Source organism: Pelecanus crispus, chromosome 9 (genome assembly GCF_030463565.1).
Source record: "Pelecanus crispus isolate bPelCri1 chromosome 9, bPelCri1.pri, whole genome shotgun sequence".
Taxonomy (NCBI): Eukaryota; Metazoa; Chordata; class Aves; order Pelecaniformes; family Pelecanidae; genus Pelecanus; species Pelecanus crispus.
The window spans coordinates 8,010,636-8,037,731 of NC_134651.1; the positions used below are offsets into that span (position 1 = coordinate 8,010,636).

Genomic DNA, 27,096 nt, shown 5'->3' on the forward strand with positions numbered 1-27,096 from the left:
TGCCTTGTGCCGTGAGAATCAGGAGACCCCTTTGTAAAATCACTGTTGGCACAGTTAAATACACTGCGGGCCCTAATCTCAGATACTTTGTGGTATGTTGCGCTGTGTCCTTACACTCAAATAATGAACTTAGCAATATTAGTAGAAAATGTGAAGATGCTAACTGGGGTTACTCTTGTATTCTTTGAATTGGTTAACTAAAGGACATGCGTTGCTAAGAAGATCCCATACACCAAAGACTGGTCTCAGATATGAAACTGAATTGAATATTGATTTTTATTTTAGCTTATTTACTTGCTTGTTTTTTTCCTGGAGTGAGGTAACTGGTTTTGGTGCTTTGTGTGAAAATTGAATGGCTGAGATACTAAGCTGTGGAATGTGGTTACCACTCATCTGCATTAAGAACCATTTAAAGAAGTTTCATAGGAATTTTTATTATGTGCTTATGTGTAGATTTAAATAACCTTTATTAATACGCTCCACTGAACAATAACACGTTTTTAAAATGTCATAAATGCAGAGAAAACTTAACTACCACAGATATGCAATGGTCAGCATTTATAAGCGCAGCAAGATTAATATTTGCCATGCAACTGCATCTGAAAAACTGTCTTAATTCCTATTCTATGGGTAATATTGTAGTAATCTGTTAAGGGTTTATTTATTTGGCTAAAGCAGTTTGTTAAATGACTGTAGTAACTCGAGTCAAAATTATGTATTTATGGAATACAGTAATGATTTGTTTTGCTTTTAAAGGACAAAATACTTGCCTTTAAATTAATTTCTAATAAAAAGCAGTATGAAATGGAGCTGGAAAGATGAAGTTGCTGGGCAGTTGTTATTATCTAGTAGGGACCTCTGTCATTTACGGTTTGCAAATTAATCCCTCCAGCAACAAAACAGGAGGAGACAGAGTGAAAGGGCAGACAAATAGTTTGAAAATTGGTTAGCTCAATTTTCCAAAGAATACTAATAAATCACTTGATGTCCAGTTGGCACTCGGTAAGAAGCTTAGTGCACCAAGGATCAATTCTGGGGCTGCTATTATTAAATATCTTCTTTAACAACCTGGATGAGGAGACAGCGTGCTCCCGTGAGCAACCTTGAGGTGATGCGCAACTGTGGGGGAGGAGGTTGACCTGCTGGCTTGTAGAGCTACAGTTCAGAGGGACCCTCACAAACCTGAGGGGTGGGCTAACAGAAAGTCCGTAAAGTTCAGCCAGAACAGCTTTGCAGGCGTAAGCCATTTGTTGACTCAGCTAGAATTTAAAGACTAACATTTGTGATCATTATTTAAATAAATAATGCAGCTTTTCACACTAATTTAAGATGCTTTAGTTCAGCTCACTCTAAACTCTGTTGCTTCCACTGCATATAGAAAAAATTTGGACTGCAGGTGGAGTATTGATTTGCAGAGTGCTAGTTCTGCAGTAGCTACAATAGCTGCACTTGAAACGCGTATCTCAAACATGGGCTCTCTTGACTCTTCCTAGACTGCCTGACAGTTATAGGCAAGGGATATTTATATGGCTCTACGAGGAAATAGGATCTGTAAATTGGTATTGTATAGAGCGAGACAGTCTTTCAGTGGACAATAGGCTGTTTCATTATATCAATGCTTTCTAACAGTTTGCTCTCTTCAGAGAGCTTCAAAAAGCTAAATTCTACTTTGTCATTAGACTAGGTTCATCTATTATGTGGCCTCAATAAAGTTATCTGGAGGTAAGTCTTAAAGAAAGAAAATGCCTTAAAATGTAAAAGTGGAGGGATAATGTGGTGTTGTAGGTGTCAGTCTGATATCCATCACTGTGAGAGGTGTAATATCTTTATCTTCATTTTATTCTAATTGATGAGTGAGTCTGATGTTTGAAAAGCCCTAAATTACAGATGCTTATGTGATGGAATAGCTATTGTCAAAGTATGGAGGCAAATGGCACCCTATTGTTGCAGTCTGTCAAAAATGATTTGTTGAAAATTGACTTTGAATGTTTGTACTGGAGGTCAGAGTTCCCTTTAGAGGGCTCGTACTTCCACAGAAATATCTAGAATTGCCACAGATGTGCCTTGCTATTAAAGGAATGATTTTGATATAAATACTTACCTGGCAGTGCTTTTGATTCATTAAAATGGGAAAAATAAGTGGAGCAAAACAGCTGGGACAATTTCTAAGTAAATTCATCAGTCATTCAGGAACTATGCATTTAAAATACCTATAAATAATAGAATGCTCCATCTAAATGGAAGCTTTTTATTGATGTGTAAGTACAGTGTCACCCTGAAATTTTCTTTTTTAACTTATCATTTCTTAGTGTTTAGAATCTGATCAGGCAAGTTACATTATTTCTACTTTTTCAACTTTAATAGCATTATTTTGTATGGTGTGTGAAATTAAATTGATACACACAGTTGTTAAGCTTTGAAATTACTTTCAGGTAATAAATAATTGTTTTGGAAACTGTGCCTTCCCTCAATTTTTTAATATTATCTTGGGGACTGACAAAATAATAGGATAACGTTTGTGTTTTGCCATTGGCACTTGTAAATAACCTTTATTCATATTATTACAATATATTATATTCCTTTAAATATCTTCTTTCCCCTCTGACGATGTTCATGGGACTGCTGATCCTACAAAAGAAGACAGGACGATCGAAACAGGGAGAGTGAAATACTGAGAAGCGAGTTTTTGCTTTTTGTTACGTATGTTTAGTTCTCCTAGGTTTACAAAGAATAAATAAATTGTCTATGTATACGTAAGGAACCAAACATTTAGGGTTTTTTTAAAATTTTGTTTTAATAGATAAAAAGATGGCCTATCACAAAGTGAATGCAGACCAGAGGGCCCAGGGGCACTCCCCATACCTTGACAACGATGAGCTCCAAGCCACAGCGCTGGAACTGGAATGGGACATGGAAAAAGAGCTGGAGGAGCCTGGCTTTGACCATTTCCGACTGGATGGTGCAGTCCAGCATCACCTGGGAAACTCGCAGAGCCCTGACCTTGATCTTGAGTCCATCCAGCCATCGTCTTCTCCAAAAGGAAGATTCCAGCGGCTTCAGGAAGACCCCGACTACATCTCACACTATACGAGACAGGCACCAAAGAGCAACCGCTGCAATTTTTTTCAGATACTGAAAGTATTTTGCACTGCTTTGATTTTATTTATTTTTGGAATTGTGATAGGATATTATACACGCAAGAAATGCCCTTCTCCCCCAACGTCTCAAGAACCAAATAACCTTCATATCTACCATGAAATTCTCAAGGAAATCAAAGCTGAAAATATTCAACAGATTTACAGGTATGTGCCTTGACATGTTATTGTCTAAATGCAATCAGGTGCCAATGTTAAGACTTCTTGTGATTTGTTTCATGTGGAATCTTATTTACAAACCTTGACTTTTTCTTTGTCTTCAGTTTCCTCACGATGCTTGGGAAGTTTTCATAAATGTATAGGAAACTAGAGTAATTTTTAACAGTGTGGATTTATGGTGTTACAGTTTTTGCTTCAATAACATTCTATTGCTAAAAATATTAATATTAGCTGTAATGTACATGAATTGAAGAACACAGATAATTCAAAGTGAATAGAAATATCGATGATAGACCAGCTGTCCTAGGTCCAGTCGATTGTCAAATAACATTGTGGAAAAGCAGGATTTTAGATGGTGTTTTGTAATATTTGGTGCTTTAAGAAATCCCCATCTGATCTCTGGCAAATAAGTGAATCCTGGCTTTTGTTTTTCAGTCTATATGGTGAAGTAAAGTTTTAGTCTGCATGGGTTTAGGAGGGAAAAAATGGAACTGTGAACTCTGAAAGACTGTGGTTTTTTTTTTTTTAAGTACCTGCTTTATGAATATAAAATGTTATAAAATGTCTACTGACTGGGATTGATTTTAATTTTTTTTTTCCATATGGAATCTTTTTCACTGCTTTGAAAGTTTATATAACAACGTTCATATCAGAGTATAATCACTTTTCTGTAGCAGTGAATGTGGAATAAACTAGGTTTTCCTGCCAACTTTTGAAAGTTATTTCTGTAGGAGGGGGGAGATAAGCTTATTTCTGGCTTCTGGAACTGCAGGTTCCTTTTTCATGATAAAGGAAACGCATTGCAGATTTTTTGATCGGTACCAGTTTGGAAGCAGCAGAACTTACTTACCTCAGGTTAGAAAGGATTGTTGTCATGGACATCCAAAGAATTGTTCTTGAGTAAATCAGAAATATGCTGAAAGTAACCACAGAACTCTTCTAACATAATTTGTCTTTTATTATATTTGTTAAACCAAGCCTAAAATCCTGAAGCGGTTAGCATGATGTTTTGAGCCAACACTGTTGCTAAATTCAAGGGAAAAAAATGAGTATGAAGTATTTAATGTCAGTTTTCATGTGCTGAACTGACTCTACTTTATACAAATCTAATTATTTTCATAATAGGAGAGGGTATAGGTGATGAAAAATGTTGATTCTGAATGGTAAAAAATTAACCTCTTTGTCTTCTCAGAGAGTAAATTGAACTGAATTCTATCATTAGGCTTAGTCATGAACAAAGTGTTGGAAAAAGCTAAGCCCTACCGATTGGATATTAGACATATTACAGCAAATTGCAGAGAACTCAGTCTCAGGATAATACTCGAATTCTTTGTGTTTGGGGATTGGGAATTGCTTGCCATTTTATTATTTGAAAGGGTGGTTTAAAAACGTCCCTTTTCAAACTTCTAATCGCTTTTCAAACTATTTCAGCTAGCTATTAGGATATTAGTGAGAATCTAGACTTTAGGTAAAATGAATTATATGAATACTTTGGAACTTAAAAAACTTACATAGTTGCTGTCCTTTAATTAACATAATTCTTACCATTTGGTAATTTTTTTTCTATGTGATAGCATGATTTTAACAAATATAGTCAAGCATTAATTCAGCCACCTGTCGATTCTGTATATAAATATATAATCAATGCTTTTAGTACACCGCATTACCCACATGATTTTTCTTAACTCAACATTTTGATTTGAGACAGCTTTTATCCCATGTTGTGTTAAGTTGCTTTCCCTCAACATCTGTTTGGCAAGAGTCAGAACTACCGCAAAGAAACCTGCATCTGTGTAGCCCCACAAATACAGAACACGCAACATATGTTGCTTGGGGGGGGGAAAAAAAAAAGAAAGAAGCCTAAACCTGACAAAATCAATATATGCTATTGTAAGACTTCTTTCAATATAATATACTTCGAGTTACTAGGAGTAAGTGGCAGCTGCTTAGCTTGCAGTTTCTAAATATTACTGAGAATGACATTAATTTAATTTTCTTAGCTTACTACTTAGATCAGAATCAATAATGGTAAGGGATTTTGCTAACAGTCCCGATAAAGGACTTAGGAGAAAAATGTATAAAAGACACAGCAGTGCCAGTCATATGGCCCAAGCAGACATCGCCTTAATGTGTTTGGAGGTCTGGAGTGGGAAGTTCCTGTTGGGATGAAATCTGCTGCAGCCAGATGAAGCTTTGAGGATTGGGACTCCCTGGGCTTCTGACGAGGTTGCGGAAGTGCACCGGGGGACTTGTGCTGATTTTGCTGGGATTTGGACTGGATTCTGTGCAAGTTGAATGAAGCCTCTCTGCCAGTCTGTGTGTCGTGGTTTAACCCCAGCCGGCAGCTGAGCCCCACCCAGCCGCTCGCTCACTCCCGCAGTGGGATGGGGGAGAGAATCGAAGGGTAAAAGTGAGAAAACCCGTGTGTTGAGATAAAGACAGTTGAATAGGGAAAGCAAAAGCCGTGCACGCAAGCAAAGCAAACCAAGGAATTCATTCACTGCTTCCCACGGGCAGGCAGGTGCTCAGCCATCTCCAGGAAAGCCGGGCTCCATCACGCCTAGCGGTGACTTGGGAAGACAAACGCCATCGCTCCGAACGTTCCCCCTTCCTTCTTCTTCCCCCAGCTCTGTGTGCTGAGCATGGTGCCATATGGTATGGAATATCCTTGGGTCAGTTGGGGTCAGCTATCCCAGCTGTGTCCCTTCCCAGCTCCTGGTGCCCCCCAGCCTGCTCGCTGCTGGGGTGGGGTGAGAAGCAGAAAAGTCCCTGGCTCTGTGTCGGCACTGCTCAGCAGGAACCAAAACATCCCTGTGTTATCAGCAGTTTCCAGCACAAATCCAAAACACAGCCCCAACTGTGGAGAAAATGACCTCTACCCCAGGATCATGTAGGATAACAGCAGCTTGCCTGCAGCGTTTGCTGAAATGGGAGACGCAGGCATTCCTGTCCAGCCTCGCCACTGGAGGCTCTCGGTGAGAGCGCGTCTGCCGCTCTTCGGTCAGTCCCGTTCTGGCCGTCTACATCAGCCAGGTCCCTGGGAAGCATTTTTCCCAGCAGACGTACTAGAAATCATTAGGTAAGAAAAATCATGGTGTTGGCTTTTATTCCTTCAACTTTGTACCTGGCTTCTCCTGAAATGTCAATGCTACACAAATTCAGTGCAATTTAGCACAGTGTAATTACTGGCCTTGGCCAAGTTGCCTAATTAATGATACAGCCTAAGTAAAGATTATCTCTGTAAGCCTTTTTGAACACCTATCCCCACCCCCTAGAGGGAAGTGCTTACAGTGTTGATTATAAAAAGTAGAAATCAGTTTACTCCTGATGTTTCAGAGGTTTCAAGAGGACTAAAGTTGACAGAGGTGCCTGAAAGGGGGAAAGGAGTCATCACAAAAAACCGAAGAGTTTTCCTTACCCTGCTCATTGCGTTTTACATGCTGACAAAAATTGGGACAAATATTGTTAATAGTATTCAGTCAGTAAATCTAATATTTCAGGAGTCTGAATACTAAATTTGCTCAGATAAATATTTGTAAGAGAAACATCCTGCTTCATGGTATGGGCAGAGTCAGCGCTGGTAAAAACAGGCATAATTCTGCAAACGTCACTGAGCTGTTAGGAATCTAGTAGTATTGTAGCTGTTTGTGGCATGAATATGACTTCTCTTCAGTTTTCTTTTGGAAGATATATGAAAAGGTTTTAATGCAAGTCTGGTGTAACTTAGCTCCCATAAGCCCTTCAGGGTCAATATGAAAAGGGCATAAATCCCACATCCAAAAGAGACCAGGTAGAAGTCAAGATACAGAATACCTCGGGCGCTGTTCAGAATTATATCCATAACCAGCAGAATTTACCAGGGCAACACAGATGGACGAAGCTGGTAAAATTTATAGGCTGAAAGTAGGCTATCTCCTGGGACAGCTAGGGTGAGGCTCCATGGCAAGAGTGACTTCTTGGAGCCCTTTTAGAGAGAGCGTGTCAAGAGGGCATAGCTGGAGAGGAGTCATCTCCGCTTGGAGTCTGCGCTCCTGCTCCCTGTGGGATGCGTCTGCGGCTCTGAAATATAATCGTTAGAACAGGAAAAGTCCTGTTTTCAAAAGTGATGAATGCGTTAGATGTGGAAGTCTCTCAAGTTTATAATAAATAGTTAAAGTCGTAAGAGGCAGACTTTCAGAAATGCAGAAATGCAACAATTTTGCGAAGCACACTGTGGAAATCTCAACAGCAAACGAGCCCAGTATTCAATGAAAACTGACATTTTTAAGCTACTTCTTAAAATGAGATTCAGATTTCTAATATCACTTAACTGCATTTGAAAATTCAGCTGGTTTTTACTTCTTGCTGTATATAAAAAGCAGGATGCTAAAGAAGTGTATCTTTATCCTGTTGTGCATCTGCTAGATGCAGGTTAGCTATCCTATGAGTAGATTTTTTTTTTCTCCTTCCCCATATCAAAGATGGTTGTGCCATTTGTGCTGTGCAGTGTCCTCTCTGCCTCCTGGGTGATTTTTTTTTTTTTTTTCCTTTTTCTTTTCCCCTTGCTGTACCCTCAGGACAAGACAAGGGAAAAGATTTGAGATACCCTGGTTTGGAGTTAGAGGGAGCATTGTCACTGACTTCAAGGTTACTGTCAGTACCTGCCAAGATTTAGGTCATTGTATATGTTGCTAAGCTTTTATATTTTAGAATGGTAAACAATTGAGTTTTGTGCAAACTGAACTTTGGTGAGTGTTTTCAGTTAAGGTTTGAGTTGAATATTTTTAACAAAATCTAAAGGGACAAGGTAATGAAAGCACAAAAAGTAGCAGAAATACAGTCTCTTCAAAGACCTCTAATACTGTAATAACTAGTGCTGTCCAATTTGCCTTCTTTTTCTTAAAGAAAATAAGATGTGTTCCATGTTTAACAGTGCAGAGCATTTCAATAGGGGAAACAGGAAAGGTGGTATTTTTATTTTATATGAAATTATTTCAATTTTGTTTTTCCAAAACCAGGTAAAAATGAAACAATCCTAATGTGTTTGGAAAATGTGGGGCTATCTCATTTATTTTATAGGAAGTTATAATTTTGGGGTTGACTTCTGTAAATTAAACTGATAAAGATTCATGTTGAATAGTAAGTGTAAAGAAAAATGGACAGTTGTGTTGATGTCGATGACAATTCTGGTTATATGTTATTTATCAGAATAGTTAATTATCTCAAACACTATTTTTAAAATTCTAATAGCCTTATAGTGTGTAATTCCTTTCAACAGCTGTACGTCTCAGTTTCTATCAGATTCACAGTCCTCTTGGATATATTTTTCCATGATTAAGACTGGGGAGCCGCAGAGGGACGAGACTTTTCTTTGCTCTTCATCCAGTCTATAGGACAGCTCCTACATTTCAACTCTGCTTTTCATCCCGTATATCCTCACTCAAATGCTTTCTTTACTATCATTTTTTTCCCCTCCTCAAGCAATAGGGAGGTTTAAATCCCTTCGTAATACATCTAGTTGTAACTAAGTGTCCTTTGGAGGCATATCTGTTCCTTCTTCCAGCAGGTAATATCACCTGCGGAATCTCACAAATCCATCTCTGGCAAGAATTGATTTGTCACTGGTGCCTGGTGCCATCCATAACTTAAGCTTAATTCTTCAAAGGGCTTTGGGAGAGTAGGCAGCAACTGCTCTCCGAGGTGGCCATGGCCAAAGAAACAAAAGTGCCTATGCAGTGAGAAAAGGAGTTTACTTGTTTTTTCTGAAAGTGGAGTGAGAAACTTCCATACCCAAGTGTTTCTCGTCCCTGATCAGTTATAATTGGTATTGTTAAAACCCTGGAGCTTCACACCTTTTTATTGGGTAAACCTATGAAACACAGACCTAGCAAGCAAAGAGAGCCCAGAACTTCTTGGAAAATTTCTGTTCGGGAGATTTGGAGTGAATTAAATTTACGGGCTGCTGCTTGGCAAAATTGACTTTGCTGTCGCAGGAATGAGAAATCACGGCCAGAGCAGAGCCGCTCGTTCTAAAGGAAGGGTATGAGGAGAGAAAGGAGGGCTCTGGTGACCGCTTCCCTTAGGAGAGACCCATTTTGTCCCTACTCCTGTTAACAGCTACTGCTAATTAATAGGGACATAGTGACATCTGCGTGGCTGATGTGATGGTAGCAGTCTGCTGGCCTAGACCTCTGCTCACCGTACTTGGGGATCCGAGCGGTTGTCTTTGTGTCCCCTCTACACAAGCAAATTCCATTTTTTGTCACGCCAACTGGTGAAAAATGCGTTGCAAAAAGCAAACGTCACTGGGAACTCATCCTATTCCCTCCTGTATATCAGTCTTAGATATTTACTGTATTGCCATAAAAAATGCAAGTATTAAATCAGGTTTGAAGTCCTGCTTACTACATCTTTAGAAATGGATGTTGGCACGTTCCTGGGTTAAGCGGGAGCTAAGCGAGCTCTCTGGATTTATTTCATTCCCACACTCTAATCTGTTGGGATTCTCTTTTTTCACATGATAATTTTGAACGTATATTTGTAAGTACAAAGCCCCTTTTGAGAGGAGATAAGAGTAATGTCAAACAAGTGCAAGTTCCCACTTATCCTCCTGCTACCTCCCCCGTGACGAATGGCTCTGAGAATATGGGGAGGTGTCTTTTGTGGAAGACAGATGCCCCGCGTGACCCGAGCGGTATCTGTGGAACAGCAACTTGATAAGTTTAGGCTCCAGATACCCACTTATGTCAAATAAGACTTTTTTTTTTTTTTTTTTTTTTAAACCAAAAAATAGGTTATAGCTGTACTTCAGAGGTGTTAATAGAAAGGCTTGTCTGTTTTATCGTTTGCTTTGGTTTCATTCAGTTTGCCTCTTTCTTTTTTTTATTTTTTTTTTCCTTTTTTTAATTTGCCAAACATAGCTCTTCCATTTGTTTTTCTGTAGATGAAAGAAGCAGGCATTATATTGATATAATGCTTGACAAGGAGGTGTAAGTTTATTCCTGTTGGGGTCAGTTACAGCATCTGCTTATAAAATTCCTCTTCCTTTTTGAAGAAATGTCTTAGCTTATGGTTTACTTAACATTATAAAGACATGTTTCAAGTCCACCATGTGGTTCACTGAGAACAATTTTTTTTTTCTCGGTTGATTATTTTTTTAATGGTACCCATAAAATATATTGATTTTTAGATATTTGATTTGGGAAATCATTTACAGTAAAGTCTGATTTTTGTATTATAACTATGTCCCTTGTAAATGAAGTACATAGTGTTGCCTTAAAATAATTTTTCTAAGCAATACACCAGTGATATAGTAATGAATTAGATCCAATAAGCTGTATATTCACATTGGCATAATAAGTAATGGGTCCCTTGATAAATTCCCTTATCTGTCACAGCCCACATGAATGCCTTCTGTCTTACTGCTCCTTTCTCAAAACAACATACAGTTCTGTGCTAGGGAAAATAGAGAGAAAATCACAATTGAGCCAGCTTACCAGTTCAGAAACTCTTTAAAATACAAAAAAAAGCATTTTATTTTCCCTCTAAGATATAAGAAAATAAAAGAGAGCTTGCCAAACCTCTGAGACATTTTCTCAAGAGAAGCAGGAGGATTTGTGTGTTGTGTGTGATGTCCTAGGGTGGATGTCATATGTCATCAAGGTGAAAATTGAGAATGGTGCTTTTTGAATATTTTATTCTAAGTGTATCATTCCAGCATGTGTATTTTGTGGAAGAGCAAAATACATAGATGAGCTAATTAGAATTTTTTGAAGATTTCATTTTTATTACTGGTTGTTTTTTTCCATAAATCTTTTTTGTGGTACAGCGTCTGTCTCAATGCAACATTCACAGGCTCAGGGTGGAAATTTGAGAGGTGAAGATGGGGACAGTTGCTGAGAGGTTACACAGGGCGCAGGGGGCCGAGGGTCACGGTCCTGTTCTGCGTTAGGTGGAACAGGACTTGACGCCTGAACTTCTCCCGTTGGAGTGTGTTCCTACGCAGCGCCTGCGTGTTGGTACAGCGCCTCACGTTTCCTAAGAAAAAGGAACGCTATTTTTTGATCGGCTGTAGAGTGTAGATGAAGTTTGCTCTGATTACTTATTTTTGGATAATCTTACTTCTTTTGAAATTAGAGATTACCTTGCTGAAATTGCCTCAAACTCATCATAGCAGAAGTGTGGTTAGGGTTTAGAGAACCAATTTCTGTGGCTATTAGCAATCTACCTCTTTACCATGACTGCTGAAAAGCGTGGGGCAATTTAGTCCCAATTAGAACAGCAATTCTGAATGGTGACAAGTGCCACTTTTTCTAATAGACGATGAAATGAGCTGTGCCAGCATGGGTGAGGGAGTAATTTGCTTTTTAAAGGTCTAGCATACCTTGTTCCTGCCTGCTCGGGCTAACGGAGGGCTCAGGGGGGTCTGATGATACTTGGAACCTTCCTGGTTGCTGGGCTGCCCCCGGGCCGTCTCGCTCTCCCCTTTGCCCGTAGCGGTTTGGTGCTGTTTGGAAAGCTCCAGTTTTCAGGGGATTGTTTCTGTTTCAATCTGACAAACTGGAACAGATGGTGAAACATCCATGGATTTTAAAAAGCCATACCTTGTAAAAATCTTTTGGTGAGTGGTAGGCTCTGTACTTGCTTTACCCAAGAAAGAGAAATACTTGACTAGACGGTTCTGAGTGATTCTGACACTAATGCTGGCTAAAAGGCAGTATTTATGTTGCCATCCGTCAGTTGTATAGATGTAACCAAACCATATTTCTTCTAACAGAAAGAATCTGAAGGGAAAAAGCGCACAGCCTGTTGAGATGACAGCTGGTTTTCATTTTAGGTCAATTGCTTCCAATGGGGAAATACCAGAGGATACAGAAATCGGACAAAGTTGTCCTTCGCTATCCAGTCCTTGCAGCTCAATACAAGGAGAATCAGCAATTTTGGCTAGTGGTCCCAGCGATGTACTTATAAAGATACTGAGAAACAAACCTTCCAGAACAAAACCCCTTAACAATTTAATTAGTGGCACTAGATACGCCAACTATCTACTAATTGCCTGAACAACTGTAAGAGTTTGCTCCTGCTGAGTTAACTGTATTGGCTCTCAACTTCTCAGCGATACAGCGTGCTTAGAGGGTGGCTCTTTTCTCCGAGGAGATGGTGGCACAGGACATTGCAAAGAGTTCTCTTGTAAAATTTCTTAACCGCCAAATACTCACAAATTTCTATTTAGGATGCATCTCATCAGCAGAGTGTAAAACTGAAGTCTCTTGGTACTCTTGAGATACGGCGTTTGAGTGGAGTGCTGCAATTCCATGGTATGCACTGCAACAATTAGCAATTAGTTTCCTGCCTGTACACATAAATCAAATTAACAAAGCCTCGAGGGGAAAGAGTTTTCTCAGCCTTCTTTGGTGGTGCTTTGACATCCAGTTCCCTACAGTCAGCACCTATGACAGCTATTTACTAGAAGCCCGCTAATAAGTCAGGCTGTTGCCCAAGTTACTGAGAGCAGCAGGATTGCAATTTGTTGTGCAGTATTAAGTTACTGTTCACGCAGCATTCGTAACTGAAGGCTACTAAGGAGCGTTGCTAGGAATCGATCAGAGATAATGAAATTGATATTGTCTGAATAATAATCAATTTTAATAACAGTCTTCTACAGTAGTCTTGCATCAAGGGGCTTCTATTCTCAGTTCAATTCTCTTTGAAAGCTGATGAGTTTCTAAAGTGTAGTAGCTGCCACGCTGAAACCAGTATGAAATGTATTGAAAAGTTGGGGCTTTTCCCAGTAATACTGAAACTTGTACAGTGTTAGACTTTTCAAAATTAAACAAGTTGGTTGGCTTTTTGGAATTTCTAGAGTACTCTTTATGGACAAGATTTAAATAATGCAGGAGGTCTGTATGTATGTCTGATTTTTCTCAGTCTCACCAATGGGTAATCGTTACACATGCGAGAAGTCTCATCCTTCATATATGCTGATGTTTCTCTCGGACACATGTAATTGGCACAAATTTACATACATACGATTTCCTGATGAACTAGTTCCTGTCCATGTTAAAATACTGACTCATACTCAACTTATTTTATGAGTATTTTTTCAAGGGTGAAAAGGTTGAAGTATTTCAGTTAGATGAAATTGTCTCTATCCTTTTTTTTTTTTTTTTGTAAAATATAAAAACTGAAAATTGAATTGAAATGTCACTATCAAAACAAAGTGTTCAAATGGCTCAGAAGTAAAATTGTTTTGAAAACTTGTTTCTTGGAAACTTCAGGATTTTTATCCCTAGTTGAGGAATTTTGTGTGTGTGTTGGCATTTTCTGCCAAAGCAATCTCTGGTCCTCAACCAACTTAATGTCTCTGTTTAGCTTTTGTGAAAATCAGTAACTTAACAGAATGGAGAAAATTTAACAACTTTCATCTTTTCAGCTGTTGTGACATTTTTCTTTCTTTTCTATAGTTTCAGAGAGACTTCCTTGTACCAGTGCTATCAGAATCATAAAAACTCAATATATGTAATGGTCCTTGGATCTTTCACTTTCAGTGAGCAGATGATGTTTGAGGGTTTTGTTTATTTTACCTTTTTTAATGGGTGCTCAAACTGCATTAGCTAGCAGGCTAATAAAGTGGGTTGTGTGAGGCTTAAGGGAAAAGGCTGCGATTGCTGTGGGGTTAGGAGCCCATCAAAGATTGACTTCTCTCCGGCAAATTTCAGAAAGCTCTTCAGAGAGGAGTTTGTACGAATTTGTAGTATTTTTGCTGAGATCTGGGTCTAGAGAAAGGAAATAATTTGGGATGTCTTTCCTTCGGAAGTTAGGGTATAGCTGAAGACTGATGCAGTAATCCTCCTACATAATACAGAACTGACCAAACAACCAAAGTTTTGAAGTACGCTACCTTGACTCTGCTGTTCAATGCTTGTGTTATGCTCTGTGCAGTAACGCATTTTGCTTCTGTTCAAGTGACGAACTGGAGCCTACAGACTGCAGGAGCCCAGGAGTTCTCCAAAATGGGAAGAGGGGAGGCAGTGGGAAGGATTGATAGTTAAAAATGGATAAGGAGTCCATGAAAATGTCAGTACGCCTTTGATGGAAATTGTTTCCTTTGTTCCAACAGGGCAGCTGTGATTTAGCAGAGAGCTCACATATTTACAGTTCTGATTGTGGCTGAGGCAGGAACATGTTCCCAGCGGTTCTGGAATCTGTTTCCTGTCGAAGGCTCCGTGAGCCAACGCGGATGCAGTGCAGATTGAGACCATTTAATTATTTAAATAGCTGGCTGAGTGCTATTTGCGAGCAAAAGGTGGTAGCTCTAGGAAGTTGCTTGTTTCACGGTCATTTGTTCGTAATGGTTATTGAATGCTTTTATTTTTAATAAATGCCAACCTAGGTGATGGGCCCTGTGATGTGCATTATTAAATAAATAGACAAACTTAGGAGAAGGCCATACGGTCATGAATAAAGTTTCCATTCCCTGTCAACTATTTAGGGAACAAAGCAAGAAACTGAATTATTCATGGTACGCTTAGTGCAAGGCAAATGGAACCTGCCGCTGTGTTGCTAGCAGTGCAAATGGTGGCTTAAAAATACAAATGGTTTTCTTCTGTATTATCATGCTTGTTTTTCTTTGCTAGTATTTCTAGAAACTATTTAAGAAAATTAAACCCTGGGACAAAAAAGGGTTAAGTCTGCATAGTTCCTCAGAATCCTAGCACAGACCCTCTGGGGGATTTTGTTCTAAATGACTCAGCCTATGTGCTAAAAAGATAGAGAAGACGTGGTGTTTTGGAAGTTAATACAGGTATTGCTTTTGCTCTCATGGAAGACTTTTTTGTTTCAAATTGACATAAGTTTTGTAAAGACTGTTTCCTATAGACAGAAATAACTATATATAGCTCTGTTCATTTATATATGGGGTTTTGTGCATACGTGAATGCATAGATCTAATTTTGCACAGTAACTGCAGTGCTGTCGTTTACACTACACGTCTCAGAACTGTCCTGCATTCTGGTGCTCAGTACCACTTCTCCCTGTGGTCATGGCTGAAACCTGATGGTCCTTCTAATCCCAGGGCCAGAAGTGCTTCTTGTATTCACAGTTCCTTTGAAACTATAAGAACTCAAAATGCTCTGATGACTCTTATAAATGCCCAGAGCGTTATTAAGGACAGTTCTGCACAGAAGGATGGGCCTCAACTCCTAATAATGTTACTTCTTTAGCATTTGATGAGAAATAAATATAGGTTGGGGGGCCTTTATCTCATTCATATTGAAATGAGTATTATATAAAATAAAAGTTGGTTGATCACAGTGCAGAAATATTTCCATGTGAAATTAGATACCTGGGCTTCTTCATCTGGTGTGGGGAAAAAAGCCACAAGAAGAACCAAGGCTGTGAAAGATCAAGCATTAAATTAAAAATAAAAGTATACAGCACAGATACGGTGATGAATGGAACAAATTTCATTATGATTTTGTTATGTTGTTGGATGTTCTTTAGCCAAACTGTTATAGTGTTCAGCGCAAGGCACAATATATGTCTGTGGCATAGAAAAGGCGAGGTGAGATGATTTAGTGGTTTCTTTCTAATGTTTTTTCCAATCTTAGTGTTCCATCAGTCTTTTCAAAGATTTTATTGAAGCATACTGAGATCAGTCAAATTTGTTAGATGTGCAGGAAAGATCTTGGAGTGCAAGCTGAAAACCAATAGTACTTTGGATGTGGAGCGAGTTCCTCCTAAGGTAGTGCTGTTTTTTTTCCTAATCATAGTGCAAGGACAACATGAAAAATTTTCCTGCTTTCAGTTACAAACCCAGGTTCTGCAATTCTTCATCAGTTGGCTTCTAAAAAGAAGGCAATGATAATTTCATCTGATAGAAGATGCTAGCATTTAACTCCTAAATTTTTGGAGTTACTACTTCTTTTCCTTTATTGTTGAGCTGCTTTAGCTAGGATGCCTGAGAAGGTTTGATATTAGTATTCTCTTTTGATTAATAAACTGAACTAGAACAGTGGATGTGGGCTTTGGCGGTCGCAGGAGCCGAGGCGGAGCCGGGTGCTGTGGTGGGGCTGCGGGAAGGTGTGCGGAGCTGTTCATAGCACTGCGAGGCGGTCGGGCATTATCTGGGATTTGCGGCTCTGCGCTGGCAAAACTTCTTTTTTTTAAAAATAAACCAGACACTGTTAAACCAAGAATCATTTGGTAGTATTTTAGAAATGCAAAGTTAAATAAATGAAATGCCACTTTGCTCTTACGGTTTTGGAAATGGGTTTTACATGCTCTCGTCACATCCTGGCTGGATTAATCTAACTCCCTTTTACAGTTTTTCCAGCGTTGCCGCTGCAGGAATTGTGTACAGATCGCAGCGGCAGCAACGATGGGCGGCTCCCCGAGGAAGAGCAAGGCTCGCAGAGGTTTAGGTCTCTTTTCCGTCTCTCTCGTTTTCTCCTGACTTAGTACGTCTTGAAGTGAAAAAGGTCTCGCTGTTTGGGAAACAGCTAATTGGATCAGGATGAGTCATATGCAGGGTTAAATGCTGGCGGTACGACTGGATGCCTTCCGCTTAGCTAAGGTAATTAAGACTGACATTAAAGATCAAATTATCCCTTACCAAATTAGGGCCTCAGGTAAGTGAGAAACTCTTCGGGGCCATCCCCGCCTCGTGCTGTCCCTGCCTTGCAGAGGAGGCTGTGGGGCCCAGCGGAGAAGCCCGCGGTGCCTGGGAGGGCAGGGCTGTCCTCGCAGTCCAGGCTCCGACTCCCGCGGCCCCGGAGCTCTCTGCTCAGCACCACGCAGCCGCTCGCTCACTGCCCCTGCCCCGACGGGATGGGGGAGAGAATCGGAGGAGTGAGAGTGAGAAACACTCCTGGGGTGAGATAAGAACAGTTTAATAATTGAAATAAAGTAAGATAGTAATGATAATAACAACAATATAATAATAACAATAATAATATACAAAGCAAGCGATGCACAATGCAATTGCTCACCACCCGCCGACCGATACCCAGCCAGTTCCCAAGCAGCGATCGCTGCTCCCCGGCCAACCCCCCCCAGTTTCTATACTGAGCATGACGCCATATGGTATGGAATAGGCCTTGGGTCAGTTTGGATCAACTCTTCTGGCTGTGCCCCCTCCCAGTTTCTTGTGCGCCTGGCAGAGCATGGGAAGCTGAAAAGTCCCTGACTGGCATAAGCAGTACTCAGCAACACCTAAACATCAGTGGGTTATCAACATTCTTCTCCTACTAAATCCAAAACACAGCACCGTGCCTGCTGCTAGGAAGAAAATAACTCTATCCCAGCCACAACCAGGACACTGGGACACACGGGGTGTACCGGGGCTGGTCGGTACGACCGCGCTGCTGCTTCGGCTGCGGTTCAGAGCTCTGGAGCAGAGCTGGCCCGTTCGGTTTGCGGCAGGCTCCTCCCTGCCCCGGCTGGGCACGCTGCCAACCTGGCATCTTCAGAACTGGTCATTTCCCAGTTTATTTTAGGGGGACTGTCAAAATTTTTCTAGCAGGACTGGGGAATTGTACTGTACTGAATGTAAATGTCTTGCTGCTTGGCTGCCTTTCCTTGGTTACCTTTCCTGCACCACCTCAGGGCAATCCCTGGGTATTTCCAGGGTGTCCTGGCTGAGCCGGGAACGCTCCTCCCAGCGACGGGCGTGATGCCACCCGTGTCTTCTGACTCCTCAGGGATTTCATCTCAGCCATCTTCGCTCCCGTCTGTTTGGTTTCTCTAGAACAGCTGACTCGCTTTGAGATCTTCTTCTCTTTGCTTCATCTCAAGATAAGAGCAGCTGACATTTCTGCAGCACCTTTTAGCATAGGATGATAAATTTCTTTACACGCTTACTCAGAAATTATTTTATCCTCCAAAGAATTCGGGATGTTTGCATCTGAAATGCAGTTACTGAATAATCCAGTCTACCTCAAAAGAATTAACTTTAAGATTAGGTTATAGACTGGATCTTTTGGTGCATAAAGACATTTTAACACCATTTATTTATTGTATGTTAAACACTGGTTGCTGGCTGCATTATATTATGTGACTCTTAGTTCAGTAGAGAGAGAAAACAGATTTATCTAAAGACGAGTCTTAAGTATTTATTACATGCTGTTGTGCCACTCAATGAAGAGTGACTTTGGGATGAGAATGGTGATATTCCACCAGTAATTCAAGATATATTACCCCAAAGGAAAAGCTGTTACTTTTTCTAGAATGAGGGGAAAGTAATTTTACACAGAGAAGGATGGTAGTAATTGTCATAAGGCTTACTGTAGTCGTACACAAATAGTTTCCTAGTTTCTTTTGCCAGACTGTGATACAGCATGTAAATAGTGCCTCATAAAAACAGTAAAAAGATAACTTCAAAGAAAAAATGTGACCTTAGCAAGAATGACAGGGCAGCTATTCCAGAAGCAAGAAAAGCATATCATAGTACTGTCTGTTTGTAATCCTTTAAATAGATAACTTGATAGTAACAGAAAATTAGTGTTCTCTTCTAGATTCACCTCCAGCTAGAAGATGCATCTTTATGCTTTTTTGTATTGCAAACAACGTATTAGCTTCTCTTTCAATTGTGAATGCTAATAAAGTTTGCCAGAAAAGCTCTTATTTTTCTTTGCCCCCATTGATGTGTCAAATCATGGAAACATTAGAATGTATTCAAGATTCGTTCATTATTATTGTAGCTGAGAGGGAGATAATCGATCTCTGTTAGCATATTTTTGAGACAGTATTTAAACTGCCCTGGGAATATTTGAGAATACGTAGTAAAATCCAATTATTTTTACTTACAGTATCATTTGAGCACTAACTTTGAGAGAGACCATGTTCTACTAGATACAGAAAATTACAGTGCTTACAGGTAATTACATAGCTCTGATTGTATGTAACGGAGGGAAGCTCTGTGGAGAAGACCGTATTTGATCTTGAAAGCAATGTAACAAAGTTCTCAGTTGTTTTTCCCTGTTTTCCAGAAGAATTTCAGACCTACTGGAAATACTCTATCTTAAAGTATAGCTTCACAAAACAGTTATCTCTATAGTTGAAAGTTTGAATTTTCAGAGGAGGCTTAATTATTTAGGGAAAATGAAGATTGGATAAAGACAAGAAAGGCTTCCTGATGGTATTCTACTTGCATTCCTTTCAGAATGCGTATTCTATGATAATGTTTTGATTTCATCCGATTAGTTACCTTTACTTGATTTGCCCTTTAAAAAAAAAAAAAAAAAACCCGAAACAAAAGACAGGCATGAATTGTTACATGAGCATTACTGTGCACTGGGAATCAGAAAAGTGTGAGTTCATGCTGTTTGGACACTTCTTTAAAGAAATAATCAAATATTTTACTTTAAATTCCTTTTTCCCTGATTATCATGTAGAATTTTTCTCATCTTCCTATGTCATCAGATTTCAGCAGAAGGGAGTAGTCGACTAAATATGGATTCAGCCATGGATGGGTTTTAAATTACTGTGGTTCCAGTTGTAGATAGAAAGAACTTACAACCTTAAAAAACATAATAAAGATGAGTTATGAATTTAAATGAATTATAAGTGTCATTTTAAGCAATATATGGAAGATCATGAAAATGGAGCTGTGGTTATGAGAGGAGCAGAGAGCCACGTGAGGAACTAAGGCAAATGATATTCTTCTTAACTGCTCCTGAAATATTTTCCCTTGGTTTTGTCACTGAAAGGTAGCCCCCCTAGTTTGCAGCTACTTTTGAGGTGGTCTAAATTAACTTAAGTATCATTAATTTAACTTAGTCCTCTTTCAGAGTCAATTTAAACATTTGTTCTCGATTCCAATTTCAGGTTTCCTAGTATGCACTTATTTTCCTGAATTTCCCAGAGTTGTTCTGAATTTACAATTGTGTGACTGACTTCAGAGGCTTTTATTTGAATTTTAAATATTTATGGCTAACAGTGTGACCATTTTAATATTTTCTTTTTGTTAGGTGAGATGTCTAGTGTGTCTTGGCACACCTGAGCAATATGGAGTTAACACAATGGGATTTATTTTTTTTACTTAAAAAAAAAAAAAATTAGCCATGGCTATACATAATTTTGAGGCGGGTCTCAGGAAGGTCAAATTAGGTTGCTTATAACATTTATATGCATTTGTTTTTTGAAATCTTTTAAAAGAAATACTTCTGTGCATAGAAGTACCAAAATAACTAAGACCATGAAAGTATGGATTTTAAAAATCTGGGCTGTCAGGTATATAGGCTGGAAACTCTTTGGGGCGGTGAATGCTTTTATTAGCTGTATATACAGTGTCCAGTGTTGTAAAGCCTTGAACTCAAATTCCTCTGTGTTGAGCCAGTAAGTTGCCAATAACCAGTAGTAACACTGACTTTGTTTCCTAAAATTAATGCCTGCATGTGTAGCTTATGCTACTTAAATTTTGACTGCGCGCTTAGCCATAATTGTATAAAATGAGAAAATTGTAAGCACAGAATTGGAGGGAGGGTGAAGCTACTGCTGCTAATGAAGCCTTAATTGTTGAAGTTGAAGTTAAAGGCTGAATATTCAGAATTGTATCAGAGACTGCAAACCCCTTAAAACTTACTACTTATGCCATTTAAAAATGATTGGGCACTTCAGTTTAATTTGCTTGAAGGTGAAGAGCTCAGGAGACGTATTTGAACCTAGAAATAATTCTGATGGCTAATTTTTACATGCATGAAAAAGAAGTTTTACAGTGGAAACCTTCACGTCTGGTATTGTAGAGCTAGAATCCTGCTGTAATAAAGACCCTAATGATTTCCGACTTAATTATGTATCTGAACACTTAGGCTGATACACATTCACTACCCTTTAGAGATTCATGTTGAAGTACCAAATCCTGGATGCACTCTTTGGCTACAAAACCTGCTTTACTTTACCTCTCTGGCTTCACAGCTCTGCTGAGATCTAGGAGATGGATCCTCTTCTTGTCTTGTTAGTATTTCACATCTAAGTTAAGCCTCCCACACGCACCTCCTTAATGGGTAAATAAATGGCATAAGCACATTAGACCTCGTTCGCTGATCGTGTAAAGTGCTTTGGGGCAACCGTTAGGAAAAGCCCTTTTGTAGCTGTCGCAACATCCTTCTACGTGCCCGTGAGTGTGTTAGTCAAGAGGTTCCCAAAATCTTTTGCACCCCTGGGGATCCACAGTGCGTTACTGAGGAGGAAGAGAGGAGCTGGACCTTCCAACCAGGTGTCTCCCCCTTGCATGGCAGGAGAGCGGTGCTGGGGCTGGAGAGGCGCTGCAGCAGCCGGAGCTGCCCTCCAAAATGCTACGTGCCTCTTCTGGGAAAGGGATGTCCCAGGCTGACCTGAGAAACAAAGGAAAGTGTGGCCAAATAGGACAGGACAGGCTCATCTCTGGCTGGTTGTGGAAACAAGATGGTGGAGTCATTAGTAGAAGAGACCTTGTTCTTCTTACTCGGTTTTGTATTGAACCTGTTGGCTTAATAATTAAGGAGTGCAACATCAAAAAGATTCCGCATCGGCAGTGCTTCAGGCATGTTTTTGGAAGATTTTTACCCTTTGGCTACGGTTAACTCCATTTTAAGTATGTTTATTTTCACTTAGAAAGTTCAGCTAGAGTTTGGATTGCTTTCCTGTTGAAGATAATTTGATTTCAGATTGCAGCAGTTTAGAGGAATATAGATAGAGGAAACATTCTTCCATAAAAGCTGCGCTGTATCTAAATCATCCTATTCAGGCAAGGAGTTCGGTGCTAAGTTACAAGCTATGTCTTAAGAATGAATGATTTATGGTTTTGATGTAATATTTTAAAATTCTGCTGCACACGCCTTGTTTTTAATAGGTCACATGTCATCCAGCTGACACATAATTATGTCTATGTGTAAAAGTGAATGTTGAAGTTAGAACGACTTAATGGAAATGGGTTTTCAGAAACATGTCGTGGCGTTACTGGTTTTTTGTGTCAGATGTTAAAACTGATCTGCGTTCTCGGTAGGTTGGCAGAAGTGTCAGTCTCAGACTACGCTGAAACTGTTTGGGTATGATGCATTATTTGCTGATGCTGCTTTCTTGTTTACATAAGTGGATTTGCATGGCTTGGTGCTCCAAATATTGGACTACTGAAAACCACCTGCATCTGCCGAGGTATTGAGACAAAAATTCTGGAGGCAGGCCAGGTTTCTGCAGTGCTTCTGCTTACGTGGTTGACAGTAACATCTGGTAACGCAGATGTTGAATTCTAGAGAGCCATAATTATTTTGAGAGTAGGGAGAAGTTGTCACACGTAGTTATTATCATGCTACTATCACAGGTATTAGAATCAAAGAGATGATTTTGTTCTTTGCTGACAGCATATGTTTTCTGAGCTTTGGAGATGTGCTATTTTGATGCCATGCAATATGCAGATTAAAAATTATCTTGGGTTTTTTGTTTGTTTGTTGGGTTTTTTTTTTTTAAGCAGCTTGAAGGTTAAAGAAGAGCAAAGAGACTGTAAATGCAAAATGTTTTGTTTCTTCAGAGTACCAGTTCCATTGCAATTGTGATTGCTGCCAAAATACGCTTCACACGGTGCCCTGGAGCCCCTCATAAATAAGCCTGTTGGATTTTGTACTTGTGGAAGGAAAGTGCCTTAGCTCTCTTCCTCTCAGGCGTTAGGGTTTTGGTTTTGCTTTGGTTTGGTTTGGGGTTTTTTGGGGTTGTTTGTTTGTGTAAACTCCCTGAATCATTTTCAGGCATGGTATTATCGGAAACAATAAGACAGCTGAGATTTTGGGAATTTATGTATTTACAGAGGTATTATAGAACAAATATTTGAATCTCTAGTAAGAGAGAGATTTAAACACGATTAATAGAATAACTCTGGAAATTTTAATTCATTTGCCAACTTGATATCAGGAATTAACATCCATTTTTGTAAGAACCATCTTTCACTGCAACAGGAAAAAAATGTTACTTCTTGATTTGTTTACAGTAAATACCGAGTTTTCACCTTAAAGCTCTCTATATGGACATCTGCACAAGTGGAAATGAGCATCTTGCAAAATTTCTCAAGTCTAGTCTGATGCACAGTAATGTTTTAAAGTTTTTTCCAAAGCTTATGTTTGCAGTAATAACATTTAAAAATTTCTTAGACAACACGAGTTTCTAATGTGGCTAGGAACAACTGCAGGCGCTAGCAGAATCTCCCTTCTCCCTCGGTCTATAGGAGCCCAATCAAATGTACTTCAAAAATCTTTGCACTATCTAGGACAAGTTTTTTTGGCCTTACACCTGCATATGATAGATATGAAGAGAATCTGAGTAAGTGGGACCAAATATGACTAAGAGTCCCAAGGTAAAACTATAAGTACCATAAAGTTCTCCTAATGTCTTTTTCTGCACAGTCTAAATCTGAAATTAGTACTAAGAGCAATTTTATAATAATCTGTATTTATTCAGTGTTAGAGATTGGTGCTTTGTTTTCTTTAAAACACAATTTTAATCCTATCTTGCTAAAAATGGGTGTTCTTTATTTGAACATCTGAATTGTTTGTCTGAAGTTAACTTAAAAGTGTGTTAGTATTTTTCAAACTCATCAGCTTTCCTATGCATGTAGCTCCGCAAGTGCTCAGGCGGCCAAGAGGAAAGTGAAACCATGAACCGGTCATTATTTAGTTATTTCTACAATTGTCTTATTTTGCTGTCCAGATCTCTGTACTTTTAACTTGCTTTTGTCCTCGGTTTACATTTACATTTTAGGCTGCACTTACTGCCTGATGAACCCAGTGAGCTGCTGACTGTGCTTGACAGTCACTAAAAAAATGGAATGTCCTTCATGTTCTGGGGTGATACTTTCATTTAATTAAGATGGCTTTTTACCTGCCTTACGAACCTACCGGTGCTCCAAGCCCTCCATGGTTTCTTGCTTTACCACTGCGGTGCCCATACATTGTTTTACTTTCTGGTGGCTTTGCATTCCTCACGTAATCGTTTCCTCCTTCGCACACCGTCACTGCCCCAGTTTCCCAGGGTGAGTCATTATGTGGGTTCAACTTGACTTTGATGCAAGCGCTTTATTATTTTGCGATGTGTTGCATAGGAATGGTTACCATGAGACCCATATTTTGTAACTTTCTGATATGGTTTGTTGATGCAACAAGCTTAAGCAATTTAACATCGTTTTCTGCCCTCTAGTTTTACTGCTGCTGGATGAAAAGGTCTGTTTAGTTTGATTCTCCTTTTTTTATTTGTTGAGCACCTCGTCTTTGAACTGTACTTACGCAGCACACTGGGTCAATTTTTAGTTTCAGATGTTTCTCAGTTGCCCTGATATAACTATATCTGTTAACCCTGGACAAAAACTCGGGTCTTTTTACGTCTGCCATGGAATGTTTTTTCCTTGATTGTATCACTGTGTGTAACCAGGTGAATTCCCATGCTGTCTTCTGAGCTGACATGTCAACACCCTCCTGGGACAATTTTCTTGCCCCAGTCTATTCCTGGCATTCTCTACCAGCTTTTCCTCCTGGAAAGTGTGGTAGCCCTTTCTTACTCCCTTCCATTAAAAAAAAAAACAACCAAACCAAAACCAACATTTATTAAGCTTCTACATTCATATTCTGCAGATGATTCCTATTCCACCTTATTTGAAAATATTGCACTATTGCAGAAATACCTGAAATGATTTGCATGTTTACAGATGATTACCTGTTCATATTGTAATAGCGGCAGATAAATTACACTTTAAAAGTGGATGATCTCAAAACATGGTTCCTGATGTGGTCGTGTGAATTATAGGTGCATTTGATTACACTGGAAACTTGCCTGTGACAGCATGATTCAGACATGTATCTCCCTGTTTCCTTTTTTCCTTTCTTCTTAGATTTGGTCTTAATTTCTGGCTTCTTGTTTGAAATGTTCTTTCTACAGTGGAGAAAGCATCGGAACAGAGCAATACAGCAGCCACCTCACTTATGAACTTCTCAGGCTCTCTTTGTTGGGCAGCTCTTGGCTCTTAATTCTTGTTTCCTTGGGCAGACCACCGAGTACAGGGATCTGAAGCAGTCAATCTGTGAGGCCATTCTTCAGTTTGCTTCTTGGGTTGTTTTGATCTTTGCTTCTTCATTGTAGTCAAGAAATTAAAGCCTTGGAGTGCTATCAGATATACTTTATGAACTTGAGACTTCATGTGAATAGATTTTATCATTACTTGTGATGCTGACTTTCCTGCTGGACACCTGCATATCCGTAAGAGGAGCTGTGCAACTGGGAAAATCTGATTTAGAAAAGAACCAGAACTGGGCAGGGTTTTTGTTCTAGGATGGTGCTTACTGTCTTACTAACGTTTTTTAAAATAAAGTAGGCATTGCTTCTTTGTAAACTCTATCATCTATGCCAGAGAGTATTTGAGAGATGTTTTTAAAGACTAGATTTTGCCGGCCTTGATGCAGTGGGTCTGCTAATTTGTCAGTTAGCCTCCCTCACGGGTATGATTGTCAGATGCTCTGTGATGCTTATTAAACTGGAATCAACATCCTTACAAAATCTATAAAGATGGACTGTAATGCTGGTACTTCAAATAGGGAAGAAAACCCTATTGTCAGCAGTACAGCAGTGGCTATAACATCTCACAGCAGACATCTTGATTGCAGTGGTCTTCTATGAAAAAAAATAAGGACTAGTGAAGAAAAATGAAGTTTTCCAAATGCCAACAATATCTTTGCCTACTTACAATACTCATAACACTTCACACTTTGCATTGATGATGCAAAATATTCCATTTGAGAAAATGTGAACTTAAATTTTCAACAGCAGCAATATATTGGGTAACATGGTAAATTCTGCCCAGTGAGCGTTAATCTTGGTATTATGTCTAAGAGAAATATGAGTGCTACTTACTATTCCTGTAATTTCTATCTCGGTTATGGAAGGTGGGTTCTGAGAGTGAGATAGCAGAGCAAGCTCTCCTGAAGCCAATTTTTAAATTGATTCTCACTTAAAGAATGTTCTGATTTCAGACAAAGATTGGATAAGAATCTTAAAGCTTAAAATATAATACAAGGTTAAATTATGTCAGTATCAAACACTTTTAAAATATTGTACTTTTTCACATGAGAAATGAAGAAAATACAAAACCAGCGATACAATTAGAAACATGTATTTCATAATTTAACTATCACCAATAATACAAAAAGGTGTGGACTCCAGTTTAGCAACCCCTAACACTTAATTAATTAAAAACAACGGCAACAAAAAGCAAGAAGATAAACAGTAGACATTTTCAGCATCTTCTTAACTTTCACAGCTAAGGCTGTGCAAGTTGGCCCCACTTCTGAAGATCAATAAACTTCACAGATCAGGCATGTAATTGAATTGGTTTACTGCCTCCTGTTCCGTGCCAATGCCAAATGCATTGGAGCATACCGTAAGAATTCACAGTCAATAATTATGGCTCGGTTAATGGTTGTATTATGCCTTGAGGTAAAGTGTTTCTGACTCTGCTGCAAAAATTTTTATTTCCTATAAGGCAAATGTGTATTTTCATTAACCATCTAAATGCATTGTTCCTTCCTAAATGTTGCCTGGCTGCTCTTCACAATATTTTTATTTAAAAAAAAGCAAAACCAAAAGCAGCTTTCATCCATCATTTTTGTGATAATTACGTGTAAGAGAAGAGTTTAGTTGGGTAGGGAGGGGAAGAAGCATACAGCCGCTTGTGGTGGCAGATGTGACGTCTCTTGGGCCAGTAGCACTTTGAAGTGGCCTTGGAGAGGGTTCCTTCAGAGCAAACTTTGGGGCTCCTGTCACAAGGAGGTTTTGCCACTTGCATAATCCAATA

At 39.3% G+C, this 27,096-nt stretch overlaps 1 protein-coding gene across 1 annotated transcript in view; it reads left to right on the forward strand.

Annotated features, from left to right (window-relative positions):
* Nucleotides 1–2,796: 2,796 nt before the first annotated feature.
* NAALADL2 (N-acetylated alpha-linked acidic dipeptidase like 2) overlaps nt 2,797–27,096 on the forward strand; it is a gene marked incomplete at its 5' end in the record, with an annotated part of 290,863 nt that continues 266,563 nt past the window's right edge. Inside the window, one exon of the mRNA XM_075716831.1 lies at nt 2,797–3,302. Coding sequence (XP_075572946.1) covers nt 2,797–3,302 — 506 coding nt within the window. The remainder of the gene's footprint in view (nt 3,303–27,096) is intronic.